This window comes from Chiroxiphia lanceolata, chromosome 12 (genome assembly GCF_009829145.1).
Source record: "Chiroxiphia lanceolata isolate bChiLan1 chromosome 12, bChiLan1.pri, whole genome shotgun sequence".
Lineage (NCBI taxonomy): Eukaryota > Metazoa > Chordata > Aves > Passeriformes > Pipridae > Chiroxiphia > Chiroxiphia lanceolata.
In genome coordinates, this window is record NC_045648.1 from 2,960,214 (window position 1) to 2,985,359 (window position 25,146).

General features: G+C 46.7%; 2 protein-coding genes across 8 annotated transcripts; one reads left to right on the forward strand and one right to left on the reverse strand.

Moving 5' to 3' along the window:
• The first annotated feature begins 104 nt into the window (after positions 1 to 104).
• On the forward strand, positions 105 to 10,954 carry SPG21 (SPG21 abhydrolase domain containing, maspardin). 3 transcript variants are annotated; one of them, XM_032700281.1, is made up of 10 exons: positions 124 to 288; positions 1,912 to 1,969; positions 3,179 to 3,272; positions 6,504 to 6,665; positions 7,480 to 7,560; positions 8,175 to 8,320; positions 8,824 to 8,932; positions 9,375 to 9,482; positions 9,860 to 10,000; positions 10,302 to 10,954. In XM_032700281.1, the coding sequence occupies exons 2-10, from the start codon at positions 1,956 to 1,958 to the stop codon at positions 10,422 to 10,424; spliced, it is 978 nt and encodes a 325-aa protein (XP_032556172.1). In that variant the 5' UTR covers positions 124 to 288; positions 1,912 to 1,955; the 3' UTR covers positions 10,425 to 10,954. The 3 variants fall into 3 exon arrangements, with proteins under 3 accessions (XP_032556174.1, XP_032556172.1, XP_032556173.1); XM_032700283.1 differs by lacking the exon at positions 1,912 to 1,969 and having other exon boundaries at positions 105 to 288; positions 10,302 to 10,913; XM_032700282.1 differs by lacking the exon at positions 124 to 288 and having other exon boundaries at positions 1,969 to 2,068; positions 10,302 to 10,913.
• On the reverse strand, positions 10,840 to 24,107 carry ANKDD1A (ankyrin repeat and death domain containing 1A). Of its 5 annotated transcripts, XR_004359285.1 has the most exons (16): positions 23,995 to 24,107; positions 21,464 to 21,567; positions 20,679 to 20,798; positions 20,030 to 20,128; positions 19,462 to 19,566; positions 18,548 to 18,646; positions 18,033 to 18,131; positions 17,013 to 17,111; positions 16,591 to 16,689; positions 16,270 to 16,368; positions 15,244 to 15,342; positions 14,339 to 14,434; positions 13,052 to 13,253; positions 12,215 to 12,346; positions 11,781 to 11,981; positions 10,840 to 11,195 (listed from the first exon to the last, which is right to left on the reverse strand). XR_004359285.1 is itself a non-coding variant. In XM_032700277.1 (15 exons), exons 1-15 carry the CDS (start codon positions 24,026 to 24,028, stop codon positions 11,920 to 11,922), a joined length of 1,527 nt encoding a protein of 508 aa, XP_032556168.1. In that variant the 5' UTR covers positions 24,029 to 24,107; the 3' UTR covers positions 10,840 to 11,919. The 5 variants fall into 5 exon arrangements, 4 of the variants coding, with proteins under 4 accessions (XP_032556168.1, XP_032556167.1, XP_032556169.1 ...); XM_032700277.1 differs by having other exon boundaries at positions 10,840 to 11,981; positions 20,700 to 20,798; XM_032700276.1 differs by having other exon boundaries at positions 10,840 to 11,981.
• Between the last annotated feature and the right edge of the window lie 1,039 nt (positions 24,108 to 25,146).

A 25,146-nucleotide genomic window follows, 5' to 3' on the forward strand; every position in this document is an offset into this window, starting at 1 on the left:
GGTAATTACAGAGTGGGCACGTGACTCCCACCCCGGCGGCGATGGCGACGCGAGCGCCCCAGGCCCCGCCCTCGCCCCGCCCACCACGAGTCACGTGGGGGGGTGCGGGCGCAGCACCCGGAAGTGGCGGCCGGCGCGTGCCCCCGGCCGGGCGCGCGGGGCAGGGGGGGGGGAAATCCCGGTCCTCATCCTGCTCTTCATCTGCATCTTCATCCTTGTCCTGCTCCTCGTCCGGCATCCTTCACCGGGCCCTGCCAGCCCGTAAGCGCCCAGCACCGACCGGGCAAGGTGGGGGTCTGCCGCTGTCGCTGTGGAGACGGGCCTGCTGCCCCTGATTCTCAGGGGGGCTCTGAGGAGCCGGGCGGGCCCTGAGGTGCCGCGGGCGTCTCTCATTATTTGGGACGGTGTTACTCCTTGAGGGGCTGTGCCGGGGGGGTCGCGGGGCTCTGCAGGGGCAGGGGGTGTGTTTTAAGCTCTGGAGGGACCCCTGAGGGAGAGGATTGGGACTCGGCCCGTCATCCCCGCCCTGGGGTTCATTTTCCAGGGGTCTCTCAGGGAAGGGGCCGCCTCAGCCGGTTCTGCAGGGGGGGAAGCCCGCGCTGAGGGTGCTGAGTGGGCGGTTGTCTCCTTCCCCCTGCAAAGCTGGGAGGGCCAAGTGTGGCTGAGATGGGGATGGAGCAGGGGCAGGGGAGAGGGGAAGGTGCTGCGGCCGTGCCCCAGTTACCAGTAAATCTTTTCTCATTGCCTTTCTAAATCAGTAATGAAAGGAGCATGTCATTGGTGTGGTTGGGTAACTCACAAGGAGAGCATTCCCAACTGCTTGTCATCTGTAGGTGATTCTTCCTGTAGAGGAATTGTTTTTAGGAGATAAGAGTTCTTCGGGTTGTTTGGTTTTCCTAAAAATGAAAATTGGGTCTTCAGAGCCTGGTCGGGTTCTTTGTGGTCTGAGTTACCTTTAGTGGCCGAGCTTGTGGTTCAGCTTTTCTGTAGCTGGAAAGCATGTGTTGTTGTTGGCATGAGTGTTTGTGCGTGCAAATTTAATGCTGCATTTCTGTGTCAAAGGAAAAAAACCCAAACAAACAGCATTTAAGTAACAGGACATCAGCAAAAACTTTTTTAATCAAAGACAAACTATTTCCTCTTTCCTGAAAAGGAGGGCAGCCCTTAGGAGTGGTGGGCATAGATGCACCTTTATAAGGAAGCTGGGGAAAATCAGCCCAGGTGTTATAGGCCAATGGTTCACTTCCACAAGTGATAACAGGTGAGCTGGGAAGCTCAAAATTCAGATTTCAGGTGGACTCTAAACTCACTATGGCGTGAGACGAGGTGCAGGTGCAGGACAAAGTTCACTTGCATTGGAGCCTTTCCTTACCCAGTGTAATGACACAGCTTTGTGCTCCCAGCCCCCAAAAATCACCTTAATGGTGCTGAAGGACTGAGGGGGCAGAAGCAGGGAGATGATCACAACGGGGAGAGATTTGCCAACCCTTTCTGGCAGGCAGAATTATCAGTAGAAAGTCTCCCTCTCCGTCGCCTCCGTGTCCGTGCGGTCCCTGGCCGTGACTTTTGCTTCTTGGCCCTGTCAATATAACACTCCAAGATAATGTGTGTTTTAAGGCATTTCCTGTAATTTATGTCTGCCACAACTTTGTCACGCTGTTGTTTGCTAAACAGCTTTTAGAAAGCCACTGGTGTGTGGTTATGGAGAGGAATTAGTCTGAACCGCTGCTTCCTTTCTCCAGCGATCCGCTGTCCCCTAGTCCAGTAACACATCCTTGCACCTGCTCCGCTTGGAAATAGGTATTTTTCACTTTTGCTGTATTTTTACCTGCTGCCAGACTGTGATAGAGAGCAAAATAATTGGAGCAAGCACCAAAATGAAACTACAAATTTGATACAGTGGCCCCACAGGTGAACTCCCCACCTGAAACCCTTGGACGTGAGAGGTGTAGCTCATGCTCTGTGGAAGGTGTGTGTTGTCTTGCAATTCAGAAGGTACTTCCCCTTTTAAAATTCATGTTTTCTGCACCTGGAACGTGGCAAATGAAGACTGAAAGATGAGGAAATTGTAACTAACTGTTAATCCAGCTGTACCCCTGTAAGCTGGTTAAGCTGCCCACCGGCAGCTCTCCTGCAGGGAGAAATGAATTGCAGTGACTCACAGAACACAACGAGGTCTTATTTTATGAAGAATTAAGAAACAAAACCTATTGATTTAGGCTTGGCAACTGTTAAGTAACAAGAGCAAAAGTTTCTTTGTTTTGTTATGCTCAGTGCTGTGTGTGAATGCATGAAAATAATCTCCTGAGGCAGTTGGCTTTCAGGGTGAAGCTATTGAGTCTCCAAGCTTCAAAATGTTTGATGCCATTTGTTGTATAAATGGAAGCTAATGGTCTCTTTTAAGCTGCTTTAAAAAAAAGAGTTAAATCTTGGAGTTACCTCAGTGTTTATTACTAATTAATGGAGTGTTATAAGATGCTCATTATGTGTGCTTGGACATTCTGACTGGGGAATGAATTAGTAGCATTCCTGTGTGGCCCCAACTCTGAATCAGTTTGTTCCAAATGTATTAATTGTTGTGTTTCAAAGGTCTCTTCATTGATAACTCCTGACAAGAGTCTGCTTCTGTGTGGATAGAGTTGAAATTTCAGGAATCTTCTGTAAATTAAGCCTCGGATCAGATGATGTTCCTGATGTGCTCTGGGACTCCTCTGGGTCAGTTATACTTGGATGGAAGGACGTGATCTGAATACTGAGACATGAAATAATGTCTGTGGTGTGAGCTGCTGAGTGAATTGTATGAATATTTATTAGCTATAAATCTGGAGTGCTTTATCAATTTAAAACAAATCAAAAACCTGCTTTAAGGCTTTAAGCCACTTACAGCCTGCCACACAATTGAGTTTCTCTGCAGGTGTCCCAGGGGAATGCTGTTACAAAAGCGTCATCATTTCACAGTTAGGGTGGTGCAGTAAGGCAGTCAGGTGACTGCCTCTTGGGGGAATAATTACATGGTTTGTGATGAAAACTGAGCAAAAGTAAACTTGGTGTGAGTCAGAGGCAGTGCCATCAACTGATAAGAGCAAATCCCCCTGCAGTGCTTTATGTCCACAGCACAGCTTTCGAGTGCTGCCCACGGGAAAGCTGCTGTATTGATTTCTCACTTTCTCTTTTGCAGGCTGACCCAGACTGAGGTTTTTCTAAACATCATGGGAGAGATTAAAGTCTCTCCTGACTATAACTGGTTCAGAAGTACAGTTCCTCTTAAAAAGGTATGTACAGCTGGAATTGTCTTGTGGGTGAAGTCTCCTTGTTTTGTAGCGGGGGGAAGCCAAACTGTGTGGTTAATGCAGGGCAGCTGTGGCTATGCTACTGACCTGCTTTATCTCCTGAACTGTTGCCCCACGTGTCATGTGAGTGCATGAAAGCACACCCTTCATTTTCATTTTTCTCAAAGGTCGCTTCTGCAAGCGGTGGGGAGCAGAGACTCCCAGCTGTGACCCACAGCAGCAGTACCTGCTGTCCTGATCCCAGCCATGCCTGAGGAGGAGACTCCAAGGAGATAGTGTGTGCTGGGGATCAAATGTGGCCTCTCAGAGCTGCCTGTGTGCACTGCACCGAGGCAGGGCACTGACCCTGTGCTGCCAGAGCCACCTCCACCATCCCTACACATCATCCTCAGGCTAAAGCAGCATCTAAAGGCAACTTCTCAGCAGTTGGATTTCACACAGGGTTACTGAGAGGGGGAAGATCCTTAACCATGGTGGAAAACCCCAAATGCTTTCTTCTGCTGTGTGTCCTTTAGATGTCTTTTGCTTAATCACATTGTCCAATGACTTTCTTTTCTCTCTTGGATTTCTCCACTTCCTTTTACCGAGTTCCAGGGGAATGTTGGAGGTGTGCAGTCCCCAGGGGAGTGTTGGAGGTGTGTAGTGCTCCAGCTCCTGCTCTGTACATGCCAAGGACAGAGAAGGCACAGGGTGCAGCACTAGGACGTGGCTTCTGACCGGGTCAGACTCTCATGTGTTCCTTTTGCAGGTCAGGCTTGCTGAGGCTGTGGTTACAGCCTGACCTGCAGCAGCAGCCCAGGCTCCTGCCAGACTGAAGGACAGTGCTGCCTTTCCCCCCAGCCTGCTCCTGCAAGCACAGTCTCTGATGGGGCTGTACATGCTGAGCAGAGTCAGTGGCCTGTTTAGCTTGGGGTGTGTTATAGTTTGGTTTTTGGGCTAAGCTGACTTCCAGTCGGTTTGGTTCCCTAATCTGGATGGCAGTGTTGGCTGCAGGAACACCTTTAAGGCTGTAGGATTTTCATTCACTTTGTCAGTTTGTGTGTTCTGCAATTAAGAAAGATCTACTGCTGTTGACTGCACGTGCTCTGTTTGTCCCTGGCTGTCCAGCTGTTTCTGGGCAGTACCAGACCTGCTGGGTCTGTTTGTGTCACGCTGTTGCCTTCAGGCAGTACCTCACCAGGTCAGCAAAGCCAGGAGAAGGTGTTTCAGTGGAAAGAGGTGTGAGTACTCTGAGGCTCTGTTTTATGGGGTGCAATATAGTGAGCTGGAGGTTGTGGTTACAACGGTGCTGCTGCCGTGGGGGTGTTGTGACACTGCAGCTCACTGCCAGCAGCCATTGCCTCCAGCTGCTGCGAGTGCTCAGGGTTTCATAACTGGGGACATGTGTAAACTGAAGCTGATGGTGCCCTGGTGACCTTCAGACCAGGGAGTGTCTCACCCTCATGAGTGATTCCGTCTGCTCAAAATCGAGAGATGCCACAGTGGTGAATGTGGGGTGTGAAGAAGATAGGAATAAACAAACCAGTCCTGGTTACTGGAGAGAGTAGGAAAAAAAAAGCCCAATTTGAAGATGTAATTAATATCTGAAGCTCTTTGGGAATACATTTGCATGCATTATCACCCCCAGAAGTGAATGACCAGCCTTGGTTACTGCTGTCAGATCGACCTAAGGAAGCAGAGCCAGAGCAGTTTGTTGGAGAACGGGCTGAGATGTTTCTCCTGACAGGCTCAGGAAATGCACAGCTCCATCACCCTTCCTGCCCTGGCCAGACATAGGAAGTACAGCACAGAAAATAACATTTCTTGACTGAATCTCTGGCTTTGGCTGTGAATCTCCATTTACATACACTGCTCCCTGTCTCAGATAAGTCATTCCTAAAAGTCTTCATCAAGGGACACGCTGGCCTTGCAAAACTCAAAGGAACCACCCTGAACAGGTCCAGCGTTACTGATGGGAGGACAGCTGAGAATGGCAAGGCCTTGAGCCCAGGAGTTGTGTTCAAAGGGTAGTTTTTGGGGGAGGGGGGGGTTGGGAGAGCTTTTATAGAAAGTTTATGTTTGAATGGTTTCAATGATCTGGAAGCTCTGGCATGCAGTCTTCCTTTTTTTATAAAGACTTCAGGAAACAACAGTGTCATGTGATTCCTCATATGCCCCCAGAGCCTGAAATACTGGCTTTATTAGGAGCAGATTTGTTAGTCAAGCAAATCTGATTTGTGTTACACTGTTCTCTGATTGCTGAGAAGCTTAACTGCTGGGTTGGAAAAGTAAATTGTGCTTGTATATAACTGTTCAAAAAGCTGCAAAATCTTGATACAGAGGAGATGAATTCCCACTGTGTGACATGGGCTTTCCCCAGAGGTTTGTGCTTGTTATCTGGTACAAGCCACACGCTTCTGCTGGGTTGTGGAGTTGAAAGGAAATGTTAATAACCAAAACAGTTTGCTGGTAGAACAGGCCCTGTCAAAACAAGTCAGGCTTTAGCACTGCTAGAAAAGAAGACCCAGTTCTTATACATTTGAAGATATTGATGAATATGAGGAGCTGCTTATTAATGGTAGCACCTCATGTGAGAATAATCTGCCTCAGCCAGCCGTGTGTCCTGAGCACTCCAGATGCTCCTGAGATGATGCCAGATGATGGAAGTGTTTTTCCTCCCAGCTCAGCTTTGCAGTGCTGTCCTGGGAGCTGTGTGTGTCTCTGTTTCTGGCAGGCAACTCTAAGTGTTTCAGATCAATAACTTGTGTTAACTGGTTAATTCAGCAGACCTGCATGGATCCAGACCTGTAACATCTTCTGTCCACGAATGCAAATGTTGATGATTGTTTAAAAGGCTGTCCCTGGGGCAGTGCTGGCTCTTCCAGCCTCCAGCTGCTGCTCTTGGTACCCTGAACTGACCTCCTGGGTCTCTCCTGAGCATGGAGGTTCCTTTCCTGAGGTGCAGTTCCTTGTCCAGCTTATCTCAGGGTGCACAAAGCATTTGGTTTGATGGTGCATGGCTGCAATTCTGTTCCAGCTATGTCCACACAATGATTGTCATTCCAGTTAGAAAACAACTTTAGAGAAGAAAGTTATTGTGAGGAAGAATAAAAGATGGTCATGAGTATGATAACATTTACTAGATGATGGAAATTTCTAGAAGTAATCCTGGAAGCTGACTGAAGAACCTCACTTGTCTTGTGTTTCTTGTCCCTCCTGTGCCTCTCTTTCCAGATAATAGTAGATGATGATGACAGTAAAGTCTGGTCACTGTATGATGCAGGACCGAGGAGCATTCGCTGCCCACTCATATTTCTCCCTCCTGTAAGTGGAACTGCAGATGTGTTTTTCCAGCAAATTTTGGCACTGACTGGATGGGGCTACAGAGTTATTGCTGTGAGTATCCTCAGTCCTGTGTCAGAGTTGGTGTGCTCGTGCTTGTTGCTCTAATCAGAAGTTGGATAATGAACTTCTTAGTTTTGACTAAGGGAATCCACAAAAAACTTGCTACTAAGTTGCACCCTGGAGTAGGTAGCATGTAGATCCAGGCTGGAATCTGCTGTGTGTTCACAGCAACATTTACCCAAAACCTTGTGCATGCACACAATTAACTTTTCGGCCTATTTTCCCCCTTGTGTGTCCTGGACACAAGTAATTTTTGCCTCCAGCTGGATCTTTGTTAGTGCTGAGGCAAACACAGGAGTTAGTTCAGGGCTTCCATGTTTTCCTTTTGGATGGTGGATAATGTGGTTCTTAGCCCATATAATACCTGCAAATGCTGTGTCACTCCTTCAAACCCAGCCTGCTCTTCTGTGGCTTCCCAGCTCCTGAGCTGAACCCAAATGGTTGATTTGTACAATATTAAACAGCCTGGTTTTAGGAGTCCTGCTGTGTCTCTTGCAGCAGTTAATGATTTCTGTAGCTGTTACGTGCTACAAAACTATTGAAGAACAGTTACAGCCTCCCTTCCCACTGACTACAGGATGAGGCAATGCTGCACTTTCCCCAGCAAACTTGCTCTGCAGCACTTTGTGTGTTTTTGTGTAAGCAAGGGGGAGGTGTTTGCACCCCTGGACTGTGGGGACCTTGCTGAAGAACCTCACCCTGCAGGAGAGGCAGGTTGATGTCCCAAAACCTTAATGTGAGAATGGTATGACTTTGGAGCAGGTTGATCTGAGACCAGCTTTTCCTAACTTTTGTATTATTTTAGTTGCAGTATCCAGTGTACTGGGATCACCTCGAGTTCTGTGATGGATTCAGGAAACTGTTAGACCACCTTCAGCTGGATAAAGTGAGTGGCTGGAGATGGGGAAGTGCATGTATCCTTGCAGTAAAAACCTGATGTTTGAAAGAGTCTTGTTTGAGAGACAGTGTAAAAAATAGGACACAAAAATGCAGGCTATAAATAAAGAGGCTGTGTTGCAATTTCACATTTGAAACTAGTTTATTTTTGAAGGTGAATACCCTTGGAAATTGTAACACTTGGCCTAAATTCAACTGCTACTCTATGCTTATTAAAATGTATGGGTTGACTTCAGTTTTTCATGAGATCCCATGGAAGTTATCATTCCTAACTCACATAGTACAGAACACCACAATCAAGTACCTTGGGTTGGAATAGCTATGGAGAACAAAGTGAAATGTTCAGAGTTTTTCTTAAGCTTGATGAACACAAAGAAATTTGCACTGTGATTCTGTGTGGAACATTTCCTTCTGTCAGTATTTATCACATTTATGTCACTCATAAAACCAGAAGATGAATGGAATAGTGATTCTTTCAAAAAATGGGTTATGGGGACAGGGTAAACTTGAATGACCTATTTTTGTAATCAAGCACTGTGGCTCAGAGGTCACATTTCACAAGTGTAACGTCATCTGTTTTTTGGGTTTTTTTCCTTGTATTAGGTTCACCTTTTTGGAGCTTCTCTGGGAGGCTTTCTGGCTCAAAAATTTGCTGAATACACACACAAATCTCCCAGAGTTCAGTCTCTGATCTTGTGTAATGCCTTTAGTGACACTTCTATCTTCAATCAGACATGGACAGCAAACAGGTAAGGAAGACTGGGACAAGCAAGCAGACTTATGGCATTAATTTTTTGCAATGAAATGTCCCACTGATTGGGTTGGACATGTGTCTAACCTCATTCAACCTGGGTAAGGGAAGTGTGGGATGGAATATTTATGACTTTTAAAGCCATACCACAAGGGGAATGGAAATTTTCACAACTGAGAGTGTGGAATTAGACAAGTTGTTCTGTGATCCTCTGTGGATGTGTGGTCAGATTTAAAAACTCTGCCTGTTTTCTAACAAAAGAAGTTTAGGGCAAGAAAAGTGTTCCTCAGTGTGTTTAAAATACCCTTTTGCCATGTAAGATTAAAAGCCTCCCAGAACATTTCAAGCACCAAACTGCCATGTCTTCCATCTCTCTGCGCTTAAAGCTTTTTCAGGAATTCATTTGAAGTTAAGGCACAAAGTCTGTGCAAGGAACAACAAAACATCTCAATGCTGGAGTCCTTGGTGATTGAAGATTGTTACATCTTGTTTCTGTTCTAGCTTTTGGCTGATGCCTGCTTTTATGCTGAAAAAAATTGTCCTTGGCAACTTTGCATCTGGTCCTCTAGATCCTGAGATGGCAGATGGGATTGATTTCATGGTGGACAGGGTAGGTGTCTGTGTGCTCCAATGGCTGTGGTGTCACTCTGTAGATTTACTGAGCAGGAGAGTGTAGGGATTTCTGTGCTTTCTTTATTCCCTGGCCCAGGAGGGAGGAGTGAGGAATGGATCTTTAGCAGGTGCTGACTGTCACAGTTTAACTGGTGTGGTGACTTTACCTTAGTTCTGTTTATTTATGTAGATCAAAAGAGAGGAAGTTAAGGAACTAAGATGAAAGAGGAGAAAGTACTGGGATACATCTGTAGGCCATTCCCTGGGGGCAGGAGCAACTCATGGAACATGCTCTAAGTGTTTGTCTCATGCAGACTAATACTGAGTTGGAATTATAACCATCCATTTAAAACTATCTTCTCTTTGACTTTATTGTTCACATTACATTAACTTTCTGCAGTGAAATATGTTATTAAATCACTGTTTCTCTCTCCTGCAAGCTGGAGAGCCTGGGGCAGAGCGAGCTTGCCTCAAGACTCACCCTCAACTGCCAGAACTCCTATGTAGAACCTCACAAAATCCGAGACATCCCTGTAACCATTATGGATGTAAGTTCATGTCAACTAAATTTTTTTCTTAAGCACTGTTTCCTCCTCTTGGCAGATGGGCTTGATATTACATTAGCAAGTTAGTAAGCATTTGCAGCATGTAACTTTGTATTTAGGGAAGCCTTGTGCTGACTGGGCAACACTTTGACTCTTCTCTGCTACACTGAGTTGGATATTGGGTGCAGTAACTGGGCCATATGTTCCAGTATTCCAGCCTTGGCTTTCTAGCTGTCAGTGCCCAACAAGTTTGCTTGTTTTCATTTCATTACACTGTTCCACAAAGAAGCTGAGAGGCACTTCTAGGAGCAACACAGAGCCAGTCTGATGTAACAAGAAGATCTGAGATTCAGAGCTGACTGCTGGGACTTGTTCTGTAGGTGTTCGACCAAAGCGCGCTTTCGACGGAAGCAAAAGAGGAAATGTATAAACTTTACCCCAATGCCAGGAGAGCTCACCTCAAAACAGGAGGCAACTTCCCCTATCTCTGCAGGAGTGCTGAGGTCAACCTGTATATTCAGGTGAGTCTCTGAATTCAAACTCAATCTAAAAATGTGTTTAGCCACAAGAGCAGCAGGAAACTCCTCCTCTGTGCTTGTTTTGTTTCTTGACTTCCCTGAGCTCTGTGTGCTCGGAGATCTCTGATACCAAAGGGCAGGGTTGGAGCAGCCACATTCATGGAGGAGCAGCTTTTGGGGGTTTTCTGTTGTACTCCAGAGCCATGGTTTCATCCTCACAAAAATTACTTGGAAGGAATGTTTCTCCTTTCTCAAAACAGTGTCCTTCTACAGCTGTTCCCGTGTTATTTCCCGTGTCCCACAGATCCACTTGCTGCAGTTCCACGGTACCCGGTACGCAGCCATCGATCCCTCCATGGTCAGTGCAGAGGAGCTGGAAGTCCAGAAGATCAGTCTTCACACCAGCAACGAGCAAGAAGAGCAGTAGGCTTGGGAGTGCCAGTGAAACAGAGGCATCACTTTGGTGGTCTTCCTGTGTACAATCAACTGTTCCCACTCTGCCTTTTCCCTTATGTTAGCCGATTATCACTGTGTGATTCCTACAGGATCAGCAATCAGTGAACTACCCACGGACAGAAACCTCCAGCAGTGTAATAGGATAGATCTCTTTAATTTTTAGTCTTTGGATTCAAGGAAGCATCTTTGAAGACTACACTTTTAAACAATAAAGACATTTTTTCTACCAAAGTCTTCACTGTCATGTTCTTAAGCAGAACAGTATATTTCTTTTTATATTTTTCACTTGGCTGTATATATTACCACATGCAGATTGTGTCCTTATAAGCTGACATATATTTTTGTTGAATGTTTGATTTAAAAGATGTTTAAGTGACCATGTTGCCATCACTTATTTGCTTCGTACGTTGTGTTGTTAGTTTGTTTCTATTTGAAATAAAGCATTTGAATTTTTAACTTTCTTGCTGCTTAAAAATGGTTTTCAATAAAACTTCACTTTCAGCAAGTGTCTCTTGTTTTGACTCCAAGGGAACAGCAGTGGAGTTCAATACAGTCCTGGTTTGCCTCTACAGACACCTCTGGAAATGAAGAAAACCAGCACCTTCTGCATGAGTTCCCCTAAGGTTGCACTAAGTAAGAATGTTGTAGTGTTTTTTAAATAAAGATGACAAGATATAACTTGCAAATTTGAGGGTACGATCTAGATTTATTGAAATACAGACATTATTTTCCCCTTGCAATGCTGTAAAAAAGAAACATGAAGTATTAGATGATGAATTGGTATGTAAGGAAACTATGTCCTTGCCAGAGGTTGTGTAGATAACTAATCTCTTGAGAAGATACAGTTTGAAAAGGTAAGAGGGGTCATTAGTCACCTATTTGATTTATAAACAGTACACGTATGTTAATGTAAACTTATAAACACTATATATGTTAATGTTGTTCTCAAACTTTTTGTGAAGAGTCAAAGCATTAAAGATCACAACCCCTAAGGTTCCAAAAGGACCAAATGGTATCTTTGATTTTGTTTCTTAAATTCCCACCATAAGAGGGAAGTGACAGACACCCCCCAATACGGTAAGTAAAGAACACTCCTTAAAACAAAGGCTTTTTACCCTCATTAACTTAAAAAACTGACAATTAAAAATTTCTGTACAAACGTGCTGTAAACAAGTTACAGTAGAACAGTGTAATATTTCCTGATACAGTGTGACAAGTGAGGCTTGCTCACTGAACTCCCTTTACTGTACCCAGACCACAGGAAATTGCTGATAAAAATCTCCCTTCTGTGTAAAGAAGCATTTTTGACCACGAGCATTTGTTTTACCCTTGTCATTCCAGAGCCAGAAGGGTGCAGCAGTGCCAGCTGTTTCTGACAAGAAGCCCTTAAGTTGCAGCTGCCTTTGAGCAGCAGCAGAGAAGTGTTTCTCCTGTAGCTCTGAGACCAGCAGAGGCTGCTCGCGGTGTTACATCGCTGTGCACTTCCGTGGAGAGGTGGAGTCTGCGTTGGCTTTTTTCCGGATACTTTCTGAAAGAGAGAATGTTCAGCTGCACGGAAGTATGGAGCCGTGGCAGGATGTGCTCACTTATCAAAACGAAGAGGAAAGAAATGACATGTAATGGAAGCAAGGGGGAAGGGCAGGTGCTTTCAGCTTGTGTGAATTGGCTCCACTGAAGTTCTCCTCTGTGTGTGTTGTGTAACCACAGAGTTCAGATAAATTGATTTAAATAATGCTGAGTGAAGGAAGACAAAAGTATTACCTGCTAAATCTCTTCTTCCAATCCCCACAAGGCCTTCGTACAGCCCCTTGATTGGATTTTCTCCTGCAGTATTCATGCCATGGAGCCAGATCAGCAACATCCTGTGGCCATGTTCCCTGTAGCTTTTAGTGCCTGGCAAGATCAAACCACAAATGGAATCCCACCCTTGGAGTGCATGGCCCTGACCAGAGCAGATTTCTGAACTGGTGGGTCTGGACACCCCTTCCTTTGGATTTTACTAGGAGGCTCCAAAGTATGGTTTAGCTAATTTCCTGGTTGTGGTCAGATTGCTGGATTCATGTGAAACTTAATGGAGTGGCCCTGGATGAGCTTGGACTTGTTGGCCAATCTTTCATGGCAATACAGAATTTCTGCCTTCAGAGCACAGCTTGGCCCCTTGCTCACATTATCCAAACTACAGAGTCCTGACAGGAGCCAAACCAGACCCTCAGACCCTGCTTCTGCTAATGTATCTCTTAAACTCTAAATGGACCATCACTGCCTTCTTGGTTCATATCCTTCAAAGAAAAAAATAAAACTAGCAAGTTTCTCCTGTCCTATAGAACAAGAATTGTAGCAAGAACCCACCAGCCTGGTAAGTGCCTCATAAGGAATGAGCAATGAACCACTAATCCCCCTGCTTGTTTGCTTTACTCCTAGACAAATTCCAGTGTGTAGGTAAGTCCACATTCATTAAAAGCAGAATTTTTAACCTAATCTTTAGGTTGTTTCAAATAAACCAACAGGTTTCCTTCATGCTTTGCTCTTACTGCAGCTGAATCTCTGAGAAGCGCAGTTCAAGTGAAGGAAGGAAAATACCTGGGATGTTTTTTGTACCTGTCCATTGTTGCTCAATGGCCCTAATGTGAGCATCTGTGAATTTCCAGTAATGTGCCAGCTTCTTCCATTCCCCAGGTTTGAGGTACTTAGTGGCTAATCTCCACATGACTGAGCGAATGTGCTGTGTTTCCAGCCTGTGATCTTGCTTAAAGGTCAAGTGCTTTGCCATCCATGAGTTGGAGTCGCTGTTGAGGTTGTCCTGCAAAGCCAGAACGGGGGTTTCAGTCGGGGTGCTGCAAGGGTGCCTGTCGTTCTGCAGCCTCCCACACCCTCAGCTCTGCAGGTCGCTGCAAGTTCATTCTGGCACAGCACTTTTCTTTTTACTCTCTTTATTCCTGTTTTGCTCTGTACTAATCAGGCACTTTAACAAAAAAATGTGAAAAGCTGCTTTGCTGGAAAAACCCATGTGGATCGTGATTTCCATTTCTGTACTGCTTTTTATCTGGGCTTGGTGCAGGATCATTTAATTAAATCTCCTGCTTCCCTGCAACACAGGCTTGTGCTCACAGCCTTTACATGCCCTGCTGCAAAGAGGCTGGATGACATTCCCTAGGGCTGCATGGGAAGCCCATGAAGGGCCTGATCTACACAGCATTACTCCTGAAGCTGTGCCTGAGCCACAGGTGTGTGCCCTCTTTTCCTTCCTTTTCTTCTCCCTCTAGAGTCCTGGTATGGGAAAATGCCCAAAATCTTAAGACACGAGGGATGTGGCATTTGGCTGTACTTTCCACATGCTCTGCTCAGCTTGGTTTGGGCACAGGCCTGGGGAAAGCAGGGTTTCAGGTGGCAGACTGGGGCTGAGCAGCTGCAGTTTGAGAGGAAAGCTGGTTGTATGACTTCAACAAGAACTGATGACTGCTCTCAGGAGGAGTTCTCTTCCACTGCTGAAAAACTCACCACGTCCCATTTGGTGACATTAGGCCAAGCATTTTCCTGCTCAGTCCTTCAATTTTTCCTGGAAAAAGGAACAAATGCTATCCCACCCCCTTCTACAGGGCTTTGGGAACAGCTGTCAAAGAACCTTTGAAAACCTCTATTCCTGGCAGCACAGCCTGGGATTTCTAACAACAGGGGCCTTTTTAAATAAGGAAAGCCTTAAGTAGAAGCTGTTGGCACCGTGAAGACTTCTGTTTTTCTTAAGTAAGGGGATGAAAGTCGAGGTCAGGCTGTCACAGGATGCCCTGTATTTCTTTTCCTTTGACAGCTGGTATGTGGAGTCTCAATGGGGTAGACAAAGCTCCACCTGCCCTGGAAAGGGCAGGGGATGGTGTGTGAGCTGCTTACCTTTTCCCATTTGTAAAACCTATCGGCTTTGATAATCATGTCCACCAGGTTGATGTGATTGCCTCGGGCAGCGACATCCAGAGACGTTTTCCCCTGCTGAAATTAGAAGGGGAAAATGAGCTGGAAAAGACCTTTCACCTTAGGAGGTACAAGCTCTGTTGCAGCAGCAGGACTATTGAGTATTGCACCCAGCCAGGACCTATTCTCCACCTATAAGCAGCAGATGTGAGCAGAAACCAAATTTCACACAGAGAAGTGTGAATGTGTTCCCTGAGCTGAGTGTCACTGTAGTTCCACAGAGTGCTGGAGGGTGGCAAGTTCAGCCAGGTGGCTTCAGGTCTGCATGTGCTCTAACCCACTGAGGATGGCAAACAGTGCTTTGCTCTCTGCCCAAGCCTCTTCAGCATTTTCTGGGCACATACCACACTTTCAAGCCACACCACACTTTCAGGCCACATGCAATTTACCTGATGCTTCTAGAATTCTGTTAATTTAATTAGAGGGCAAAAGCCCTGGAAGCAATGCCAGATCTAGATCAGATACTTTATCCTATTAAAATATGTGTGCTGTGATTTTTGGGGTATTATTGCTTATCATTATTTGAGATCTTTGATATTAATGTGTGCGATAGCACAAGTAGAAGCAGAAGAAATGAGAACAACTTTGAGAAGGAAAAGGTTGCTCGTTGTGTGAACTGTTGTCTACCTACCTAATACCCAGCCACTTCTTTCCTGGAAAACACAACAAAATAACCTATTCAGCAGTGTTTTAAGGCCTTATCCCTGGAAATATCCAGATTTTCATATTACTAGCCTTCCTTGGAAATGATGAAAGACAGTGGCAAAGACTATCTATATTTTCCTTCCATACTCCCACAGGACCTATTCAACCCATGGAGACTTTACCTTGTCTGTCAACTTCAGGTTAACTCCTGCAATGAGAATCATCTCGGCGATGTCCTGCCTGCCGTGCTCTGCAGCGATGTGGAGTGAGGTCTGCTGCCTCTGCACAGGGAGGGAGAAAGGACTACATTTCAGAGAAGGACAAGTGTGAGGCTGGAAGGACAAGGCAGAACATTACCAGGAGGAAATGCTGTAAGACTGCTGTCAGCTCTGCCCTCCTTTCCCCTCTGCCCCTTTTGAAGCTGCAGGTTAAACACCCTCCGACCTCCAACTAGAGTTGGTTTCCTCTGGCTGAGCAGAACTGGTCTGTCCCTGTCGCAGGACCAGCATTAAGAAGCCTCCCTGATCTAATCCTCTAGACTTCAGTCTAGATAAGGAACGTCTTCAGCTCCATAAGGCTCTCTAGGGTCACTTATAGGATTATATTATTTCCTATTATTTAAACAATTTCTGTGGGCAGGTAGTTTGGCCATGGCAGGGAAGGACCTGTGCCAGTTCTTTGTTCCTGGGACACAGGGCTGGGTTAATGTCCCCCCTTGGGATTGTTTAATGGAAACAAGTAAAATCAAACACAAAATGTGGCAATTTTATGGTGTCATCAGGAGGGAACATTGCTACAAGAACGAACATTAACTGAAACAAACTACACAAAGCCCTTCATTCAGAAAATTACAACTTGGTGAGACAACCAGCTATCTGCAGGCTTGCCTCCCGTTCTCAGCCCTCCAAATGTTTTGCAGAATATCTTCCAGTTTCTCCCACTTGCTTCCAACAAGGAGGAGAGAGCTGACTGCAGTGCTGCTGTGCACAGGTCCCAGGGATGTGGCACAGCCCATGTGTTGAATGCCATCAAGCAATTATCTCACTGGAACACTCAGAATCATTTCATGGGTTTCACATTTCCTAAGTTGCGCTTCTGGGTTTTCCACATTTTAAAGCACTTCTCTTTAACCCTGTCCCCAAGGTAATCAAATCCCCCCTGAAACTGGTTGACATTTCAAAGACAAAGAACAGGAGCTGCAGTCTTACATTATCTGGAATGTCAAGGTCACACCCTGCCTCGATGAAGAGCTTCACCATGGCTGGGAAGTTCTGCAGGACCGCGATGTGTGTCGCTGATGCATTTTGCTGTCGAAAGAAGACGCTGTGCTTAGGAAGAGCTCAGCTCATGGCACTGAAAGGACCATGCTGTGCCCAGCATGTCTTATTCTACCACAGCTGCAACTCAGCACTGGGGGCTGACTGGGGATACTGCAGCACTGGTCCTTGCAGAGTTGCTTGGTGCCCTCGAGCAGCTCTACAAACAGACTTCACCTTTTTTAAGTGGTGAGAGCATTGAGAAGGACTTACATGATTAACAGCATCAGTGTGGATTCCTGCATCCATGAGGATCCTGGCTATCTCCTCATAGCCATGCAGTGCTGCGTAATGAAGGCAGTTCATCTTCTTCTGAGAGTCACCTCAGAAGAGAGGGGTGTTAGTCAGGGCTTCTTCTCAGAGGCTGCAATTGATACAGACTACCCACAGAAAGCTCTCTGCTTCCCTCCTGCAAGAGCCCCATGGCCCCACATTGACAAATTCATGGAGATTGTCTCCACAGCCAAACCAGTCCCAAGGAGCTTCACCTGCCTTTTTGTACAAAACCATGTCTACCTTTCTCTGGACTCCCTGAGCTGTTCCTTAATACTGGGCTTCACAAGGCCCAACCTGGGAAGCCAGGCATAAATCCACAAAGCAGTGCTTGGAAATGGAATGACCTCCATGGAGCTAACCTGGGTCTGGGCGTTGACATCAGCTCCTGCTTCCACGAGCAGCTTCACAGAGTCCCTGTGACCCCCCTCAGCAGCCAAGTGCAGAGCTGTAAGGCCTTCCTGGACAAGGCAGAAAAGGACACAGGCAGCATTTCTGTAGGCAAGGCCAAGACAGAGCAGCAGAATGAGCAAGACTCTACCCCATCTTCTGAATCCATGAATGTTAAGGTACCTGAGGGTCAAGGATCTGGAACTGGAAACCCATGACCCTCAACCAGATTCTCCCTTCTGAGGGTTGTAGCTCATTTCTTTACAAGAAAACACAAACAAGCAGAATTCTTAAGTGATTTAATCTGGTTTTATTACTGCTCTTTGAACAAAGGGCAGCTCATCTGGGGGGAGACAAATGCTACTGGTTACCACAGAAGGTGGCTTCCCCTTTGTTTCAGATCTTAATCACAATCAAATACACTTTTCAAAGACAGTAATGAAACAAGACTAAAAAAAAAATGCTGATAAACTTAATTGAGAGTGTGCCCTGGAATAAATAACAGCGATACTAAGCCAATATTTGCCATCTAAATCCTTAGCTGTGTTCCAGCCATGTAATTCTCCAGAGCAGACCTGTCAAAAGGGAGATCTCAAACAGAAGGTCCATATGGTCAGTGACTAAGTCAATACTATAAAGCACGGTGCAGTTTAGTTTAAAACACATTCAAAAACCATTTAGGCACTTGAATGTCCAAGGGTCAGGGAGAAAAAGGGAGATTAAATGGAGTGATAAGGCAGGTCAGCAGATACAGCAGGAAGAGAAGGCAACACTTTAGAGCTGGAAATCAGTCCAAGACGGATGTTGCCTTTCACTGATACTCTTCAAGTGGCACCCGGATTTACCCACACAGGCTTCAGATAAAATCAGCTATTTTCTAGACCTCTCCTGTCAATACTGACTATTCAGCCTGGTGACTGTGGCAAGAATGTATTTCTAGGGAGGAAAAGGGCGAAACTGATGTGGTTACTATTTCATTTAAATGTACTTACTGAGTTTTTTTCATCAAGGTCCACTCCAACACCTATAATCTTCTGCAGCACAGAGAGGTGTCCATTTTTAGCAGCTAAATGCAATGCTGTATTTGCTTCCTGAAAGTAAACATTACTTCGTAAATATATGTATCACAGGACTGTGTGTTCATACACCACAACCTTGCACAGAGTATATGCAGTGTGTCTGAGAAGGAGGTTGTAACCAGTAGCACCAGACTGAAGCAATCTTCTAATAGTTGCAGCAGGGAGGGAAGAAGCCCAGCTACTTTAAACTGGAGCATGGTACACCAGGCTTGCTGCATGTCCTGTTTGAAAAGCCCTGGAGAGAAATCCAACATGGACTGAGGTGCAAATGGCTTGGAAGTGGATAGGGGAGAAAAGCTCTGACATACCACAACCATAGTTAAAACTGTGGAAACTCGCCTTCATGAGCCTTTTGGTATCCTGTTCCCTGATTTTCATACCCCTATCATTGGACTTCACTTCCCTTGTGTGTCACTGTGTGCCCATACCTTGTCTTTGGCACTGTGAGAACAACCCAGTCGAATGAGGAACTCCACCACCTCTAGTCTCCCATACTCTGCAGCCAGGTGAAATGCTGTCCTGTCCATCTGGGAAAGGAAATGAGGAAACACAGTCCAAAGAGGCTTGGGAAGCAAAATATCAGATCATCTGCTGCAAGAAATACAGTGATGCCTTGGGTAATAACCCATTCCACAAAGGGCAGAAGTGCTGCAGTTATCTTTTATTCTGCTGCTTTTATTCTGCATTATATTTGGGATGACCCTAATAAAACAAGGTGAACAGAACTACCCACTGGGGCTAACAAGCATGTTGGTCTCACCAAACACTGGAAGAGGTCTTTTCAGTGGTTATTTCCTATAAATGGAGGATAATGAATAACTTATTAAAAACAACTAAGGATTAAAAAATTGACTTCATATGTAAGCCCCCAGTTATAGGGTGAGTGAGGATCCCTTTTGGGGAAAGGCAAATCTCTTGTTGCTTCATTTAACTCCCAAGCATCAGAGTGGGGATCACTTGAAAACATGAAGGCCATGGAGCAAAAAAGAATGTGCACTAACTCCTGTATATTCTTATGCCATCTCCAGGAACAGATCAGCCAGTGCTGGAACATGCTGAGGGAGGTTCACCCTTGGTTATTACTTACCCACAACACACTCAGGAGCATCATCAGCAAGAGAGTACAGCACTGAAATTCCTGAATTTATTCTGCAAAAGTCCTGGCTGCTAGAAGTTTGACCAGAGCCACAATGCCCATGATCCCTAAGCCTGTTCTGCAGGAAGACTTCTGGGAATAGCATCTGACTCCAAGTCTCTTCCCAAGACCAACAGCAACATCCCTGCTAAACTCAGCAGAGCAATATCAGACCTCGAGAAACAAAGCAGTGATGAGCTTTCCTACCTTGTCTGTCTCATCCACACACACATCCTCCAGGACCTCCATGATGAACTCTATGACCTGGACGTGTCCCCTCTGGGCAGCACAGTGGAGTAAGTTCCTGCCATTCTGGAGAGGAGATAAAGGACTGCTCATTTAACAAGTCCAGCTCTGTGGGACAGTCTCTTTTGACAACCTGCTCCTTTTAGCAAAGACCCATTCCACGCCTCCCTGCACCTCTAGGGCTACACTTCCTTGTGCTGCAGACAGCAAGTTATGACTGGACTATTAATGCTGCTTTTCCCAACCAAGGTCTGTCTTAGAATACACAGACTGCTGACCCACCAAACCCATTTCCCACTTCTGTAATACCTTCCACATCAGCACTGCACAAACATGAGCTGAGGATGCTGTGTGCATCTCTATAGCTACAATTATTGGATTACAGCTGTTTTAGGAATAAGGCAGAGTGCAGATGGCAGTCCCCAGAGTAGGTGCTGTCACACAGGACTACCTAACCCCAGGTAAGTCTCTCTCCATCCCTCAGCACCATCTAGAGCCGTGTGATGGGCCCACACAGGGAGACTCTCACCCTGTTGACACGGTTAGTCTTGGCCCCAGCGTTGATGAGGATCTGCAGGACACGGAGGTGGCCAAACCAGGCAGACAGGAGAAGAGCATTCATTCCAAACTGGGCAGAAGAGAGATACTCACAGTTAAACTGCAGCCACCACCATCCCCACCATGGAGGAAAGCTGTCCCCTTAGCTTCATGCAGTTTCCCAAATCTATTCTCACTGTTATTTTTTTCTAGCCTCACTTTGTCCAGTTATTACTATTCCTGCCACAGATATTCACAGCAGCTCAGCAGAGACCTGCCTCCAGACTGCCACTTCCTAGTTAATGGTGTGTATTTGCCTGGTTTTTATGGGGGAGAGAGAATTTGCTGACTGTCCCTGTCGTCCCACAAGCCCCAACAACATGACCAGAAGAAGCCAAGCTTCCCCATGCTCTACAGAAAACCTCACAGATTCCACCAGCCTACTCCCAGTCACTGTGCATGCAAGGAAAAGGCCAAAAGACGGAGCACAGACACCTCTGAAAACAAGTCTCGCTCCAGCCCCTTGCTCAGCAGGTGCCACCCTGTGCCACCCACCCAGGGCTAAGGTGACATCTGTCACTGCTGGCCCAGCACCCAGTCCCTGGCACTCCCCCAACACCGAACACATTTGCAGGACATGCAAGGGAGAGTCGCCTTTGTACACTGTCTTCGTCATCCACGGGGACATCGTGACCCAGGAGCAGCCGCACAGCATCCACATTCCCTGCTCCCGCGGCCCAGTGCAGGGCACTCCGGTCTGTCTGGAAGGGAAGGATAGAGAAGGAAGGCTCATGTATGCAGAGTGTGTGTATCCACCAGCCTTCCTGAAGGCTAAGATCTCCTTGGCCAACCATGGAGCCAGAATTTCTCATACTGTGCAGGGTCTTCTTTGGACACAACCCTCTGTCTCTCTCCTCTCCTGTCAGGCAGGTGTTAGTCACCCTCCAGTCAGGAACTGCAGGTCTGGGCTATAACAACAGCACAGGAGTGAAGAACATTGCTTCCCATCAAGGGATAGACTGAAACAGTAGGGATGTGTGTAATCCCATATTTCCATGAAGATATTGGTCAACAAGGGGAGACCTGCACCAGGGACTGAGTTTGTCCCACAGCCTTGACATGCAGAGATAGCAAAATCAAAGCCTTTCATACTGTCTGTATCTGGCACAGAGGTTACAAGGGGAACCATAAATGATCACCCTCCCTCAGCACCTGCAGCTTTCCAGTGTGGCCAGGATGATAGTGGGGGTCCCAGTGTGTTGAGGAACTGCTTGGTTGCCACAGGCTCTATTTAGCACAGGGTGGTGTATTTTAAAGCTTTGACCAATTAAGAAGCTAATGAGAAGAGCAGCGTTAAGGAGCTGCAGTTTTGAAACACACCCTCAGCACTTCCTGCAGCTTAGAGGTGGAAAAACCCAGGACTTACATTGTTTTTGGCTTTGATGTCAACCCCTCTCCTGATGAGCTCCTCCATCCTGGCTGTGTCATTCCGCTTGGCTGCATCATGGAACTCCTTCTCTGACTGAAGCACTGCAGCAGAGCAGAAGAGTGAGCATTAAAACAGTGCTGGCAAGGAGCACAGGGCAGCATGCCCCAACAAACCTCCTCTTCATCTCACTGGCCCCTGTGGCTTCAGGGAAGGGTGACTGTGGAAAGATTCTTCCAGCAAGAATCCCAGTCCTGCAGATGTTGGCATGTTTGCTGGATTTGTCCTCTCACACCATCTCTCCTTCCCTGAGTATCCCTGTGTCACATCAGTGCTCTTCCAGTCCTACTCACTTCTCTTCTAATTCAGTCTCTTTCTCTTCATGGATTTGCTCCAGCTACAAAACCTTTTGGTCCATGAGGTCCATGTCCTCTGGGCCATGTCCTCTGGGCACCTCTAAGGCCTAGAGCCGGTGTAAAGGCTCTGACACATCACCCTTTCCTCCATCCTTCCACCTACATCGCACCACTCGACAAGGAGGCCTTTACACATGGTCCTGCCATCCCCGTCCGGGCAACCTGAACCATCCAAGCAGCACAGAACTGCCAGCCTGGCCTGTGATTAGTGTTGCATCTCTTAATAAACTGTGGCAGTTCTGCATATAATTTACCACGACTGGCAGTATTTGTCCTGCACAGTTAGGCACAATTTAAGAGTGTTTGCTCTCCATGCTGGGCCTTGCCCCAGCAATCTTCTCCTTGATCGAACAAACCTTCCTGCCAAGAAACAAGAGTAAAGCTGTGACTCTGGGGCTGCCACAGCCCCACAGGGAGGCTCTGAAGGTTTTTGGCACGGCTGGTATCAGTCTTTTTTGGACTCGGTCTCTGCCCTACTGCTTTTGCGAAATTCTTTCAAGAAGTGCTTGACTCAGATCCTCAGCCTATAATATTCCACTGGAGAGCTGGCCCAGAGACTTTTCTTTCTCCTATGCTGCTGCAGAGCTCAGGCTGCAGTTTGAGCATCTCAATGCTACTTCAGGGGCTCAATGCAACTTCAGTTGGTTTCAACTTATCAACTAGACACTAACCACATGCCATACAAGAGGCATCAAAACATGTTATTGTTCCCATTCCACCACAATGAGGAGATAAACAGGAGATTTGCTGCCTAAATAGCACTACCCCATTTTTCTGTTCAGAGGACACAGAAGAAAGGCAATCCTACTGTGGACTCTTAGAGCAAGAGAGGTATAATCTCATTCTCCAATTTCGATTCCCCTTACCTTCAAACAAAAAACTTTAGCTCAAGAAAACCACAAATAATACAACAGGATCATTCAATAGTGTGTTTATCCACTTAACACCAGACATGATCATCTGAGAGTGTGCATTCCACAGTGTTGAACCTGCTGCTACAATTAAGGCAGTAGGATCTGGACACTGATTTCTGCAGAAACAGGATTTCCTGTACTTTATATTAAGACTCTGTTATCATCTGGTCAGGGGTGTTAATAGGATTGCATTTCCACACCACATGGACCCTTGATTTGAGAGGAAATATCAGGAGAACTTGTGAAAAACACGTGGAGTTTTTGTTAATTATCAACACCAAGGGCGACACACCCCCCCTCCTTGTAAACACTACTCTTTCAGTGGAGTAAATTCTATGTTTCAGCTAAGAAAATGCTGCTGCCTCTGCTCTCCAAGTGACAGAAATGTGTTGTTACATTTTATAGTCACACAAAGCATCATTGCCAAGAGATGCCAAAGCACTCCTTGCCTTATTTATTCTCTCCTCTACCTGTAAAGATGCAGTAACAAACCCAGCATCACCAAGGCTGTAGAAGCCGCAATTTGTCTATTTTCAGCAACACATGGAAAACCATTTGGTGGTCTGAGTTTTCTGCTTAGGACCCACACGACTCTGCTATCTCTGTAAATGTAAATGCACTCCTCATCATGGCATAAACCCATCCAAGAGCAGCATTTCGGTGGCTATTGAGCAGTTTTACTTCTCTTTCAAGCTCAGATTCCAGAGTGTTTTGTAATTTGTGTTACCGAATATGAATTCAGTTATCCCAAACAGTGTGGAACACATTTTAAATTATTTACCCTCACTCCAATGCACCAACTCATGGGCAATTTATTATGCAAGAGATGTAAAAAAGCAGCAAAGGAGATGAAAGACATGCAGAGAAATGTGATAAAACCATCCACAGGGCTCTAGCTGGAGCTGCAGGACACAAAGACAACCCAGGATGGGGACCAGGGGATAAAGGGGGCCAAACCCCCCAAGTGGGCAGTACTGGAGTTATATGCAGCATCTCAGGGGTACAGGATGCTTTGAGGCAAAACAGCTCTTAATTCACGCGTAGGTTTACACACCTGCTTTGTTTTTGAACGCATTTTCATGCATCTGGTTATTCCTTGGAGCATCGCCGCTCTGTCCCTGACCCCCTCCCGGCGCCCGCCCGGCCCCGCTACGCGAATCCCCCGCCACGGCCCGGCGCCCCCCGCCTCGGCCCCACTCACGGGTGTCGCCCTCCGACGCCAAGTCGTCGCCCATGTCGCGACACAGCGGCCCCGCCGCGGCCCCCTCAGGGCGGGCTGACAGGCGCGTCCCCGCCGCCTCAGGGCGGGCTGACAGGCGCGTCCCCGCCGCCTCAGGGCGGGCTGACAGGCACGTCCCCGCCTCCTCAGGGGCCGCCCCGCCGCCGCAGAGCGCCCCTGTAGCTTCTCTTTAAAGCAAAATATCATAAAACAAGCTCTTCTCCCGACAAACGCGGTGTTCTCGGGCCGTTTTGGCGTGATTTGACGGGGTACGTGGAGCTGCCGCCATTCCGGCCGGGTGCCGCCCCTCACCTGAGCGCGGCTCTGCTGAGCGCTGCTGCTTGGAGGTGGTGGGTGGTTTAATTTAAAATTAATCTAATTCTTTTTCCGAAGCAATTTAGGAGGAGAGGGATTTCTGTTCTGTGAGAAATACGGGGTGAGTTGTTCCTTTTTTTGCCCCTGAAAGCGGGGGTCAGGATTTGGTGTTCTCAGGGAATGAGGTGCTCTCATTACCACAGGTCCGACAGCGAGTGCAGGAGGGGGCAAAAGGGCTTTTCCCTCAGAGTTTTAGTGAATTCTCCATTTTCAGCATCTGTGCATAGTTTTGTATTTTATTTTCTTCTCCATTTTGGTAGTATGATGAGGAAGGAACCAGGCTGAGCTGAGGCTCGGGGGAGAATCAGGCCTGTTTCTGTGGGTCTCCCAGACTAATCCCCCCTGGAATACTGCATGTGGTTCTGGAGCTCCCCAACATACGAAGGATGTGGGACTGATGGAGTGAAGTCAGAGGAGGCCACAGAGACGTTCCGAGGTCTGGAGCACCTCTGCTACGGAGACAGGCTGAGAGAGCTGGCATTGTTCAGTCTGGAGAGGAGAAGGCTCCAGAGAGACATTATTGTAGACCTTCCACTACCTAAAGAGGCTCCAAGAGAGCTGGAGAGAGACTTGACACAGGCCTGGAGTGACGGGACAAGAGGGAATGGCTTCAAACTGACAGAGAGCAGTGTTAGATGAGATTTCGGGAAGGATTCTTCCCTGTGAGGGTGGTGAGGCCCTGGCACAGGTTGTCCAGAGAAGCTGTGGCTGCCCCTGGATCCCTGGAATTGTCCAAGGCCAAGTTGGAGCAATTTCCTG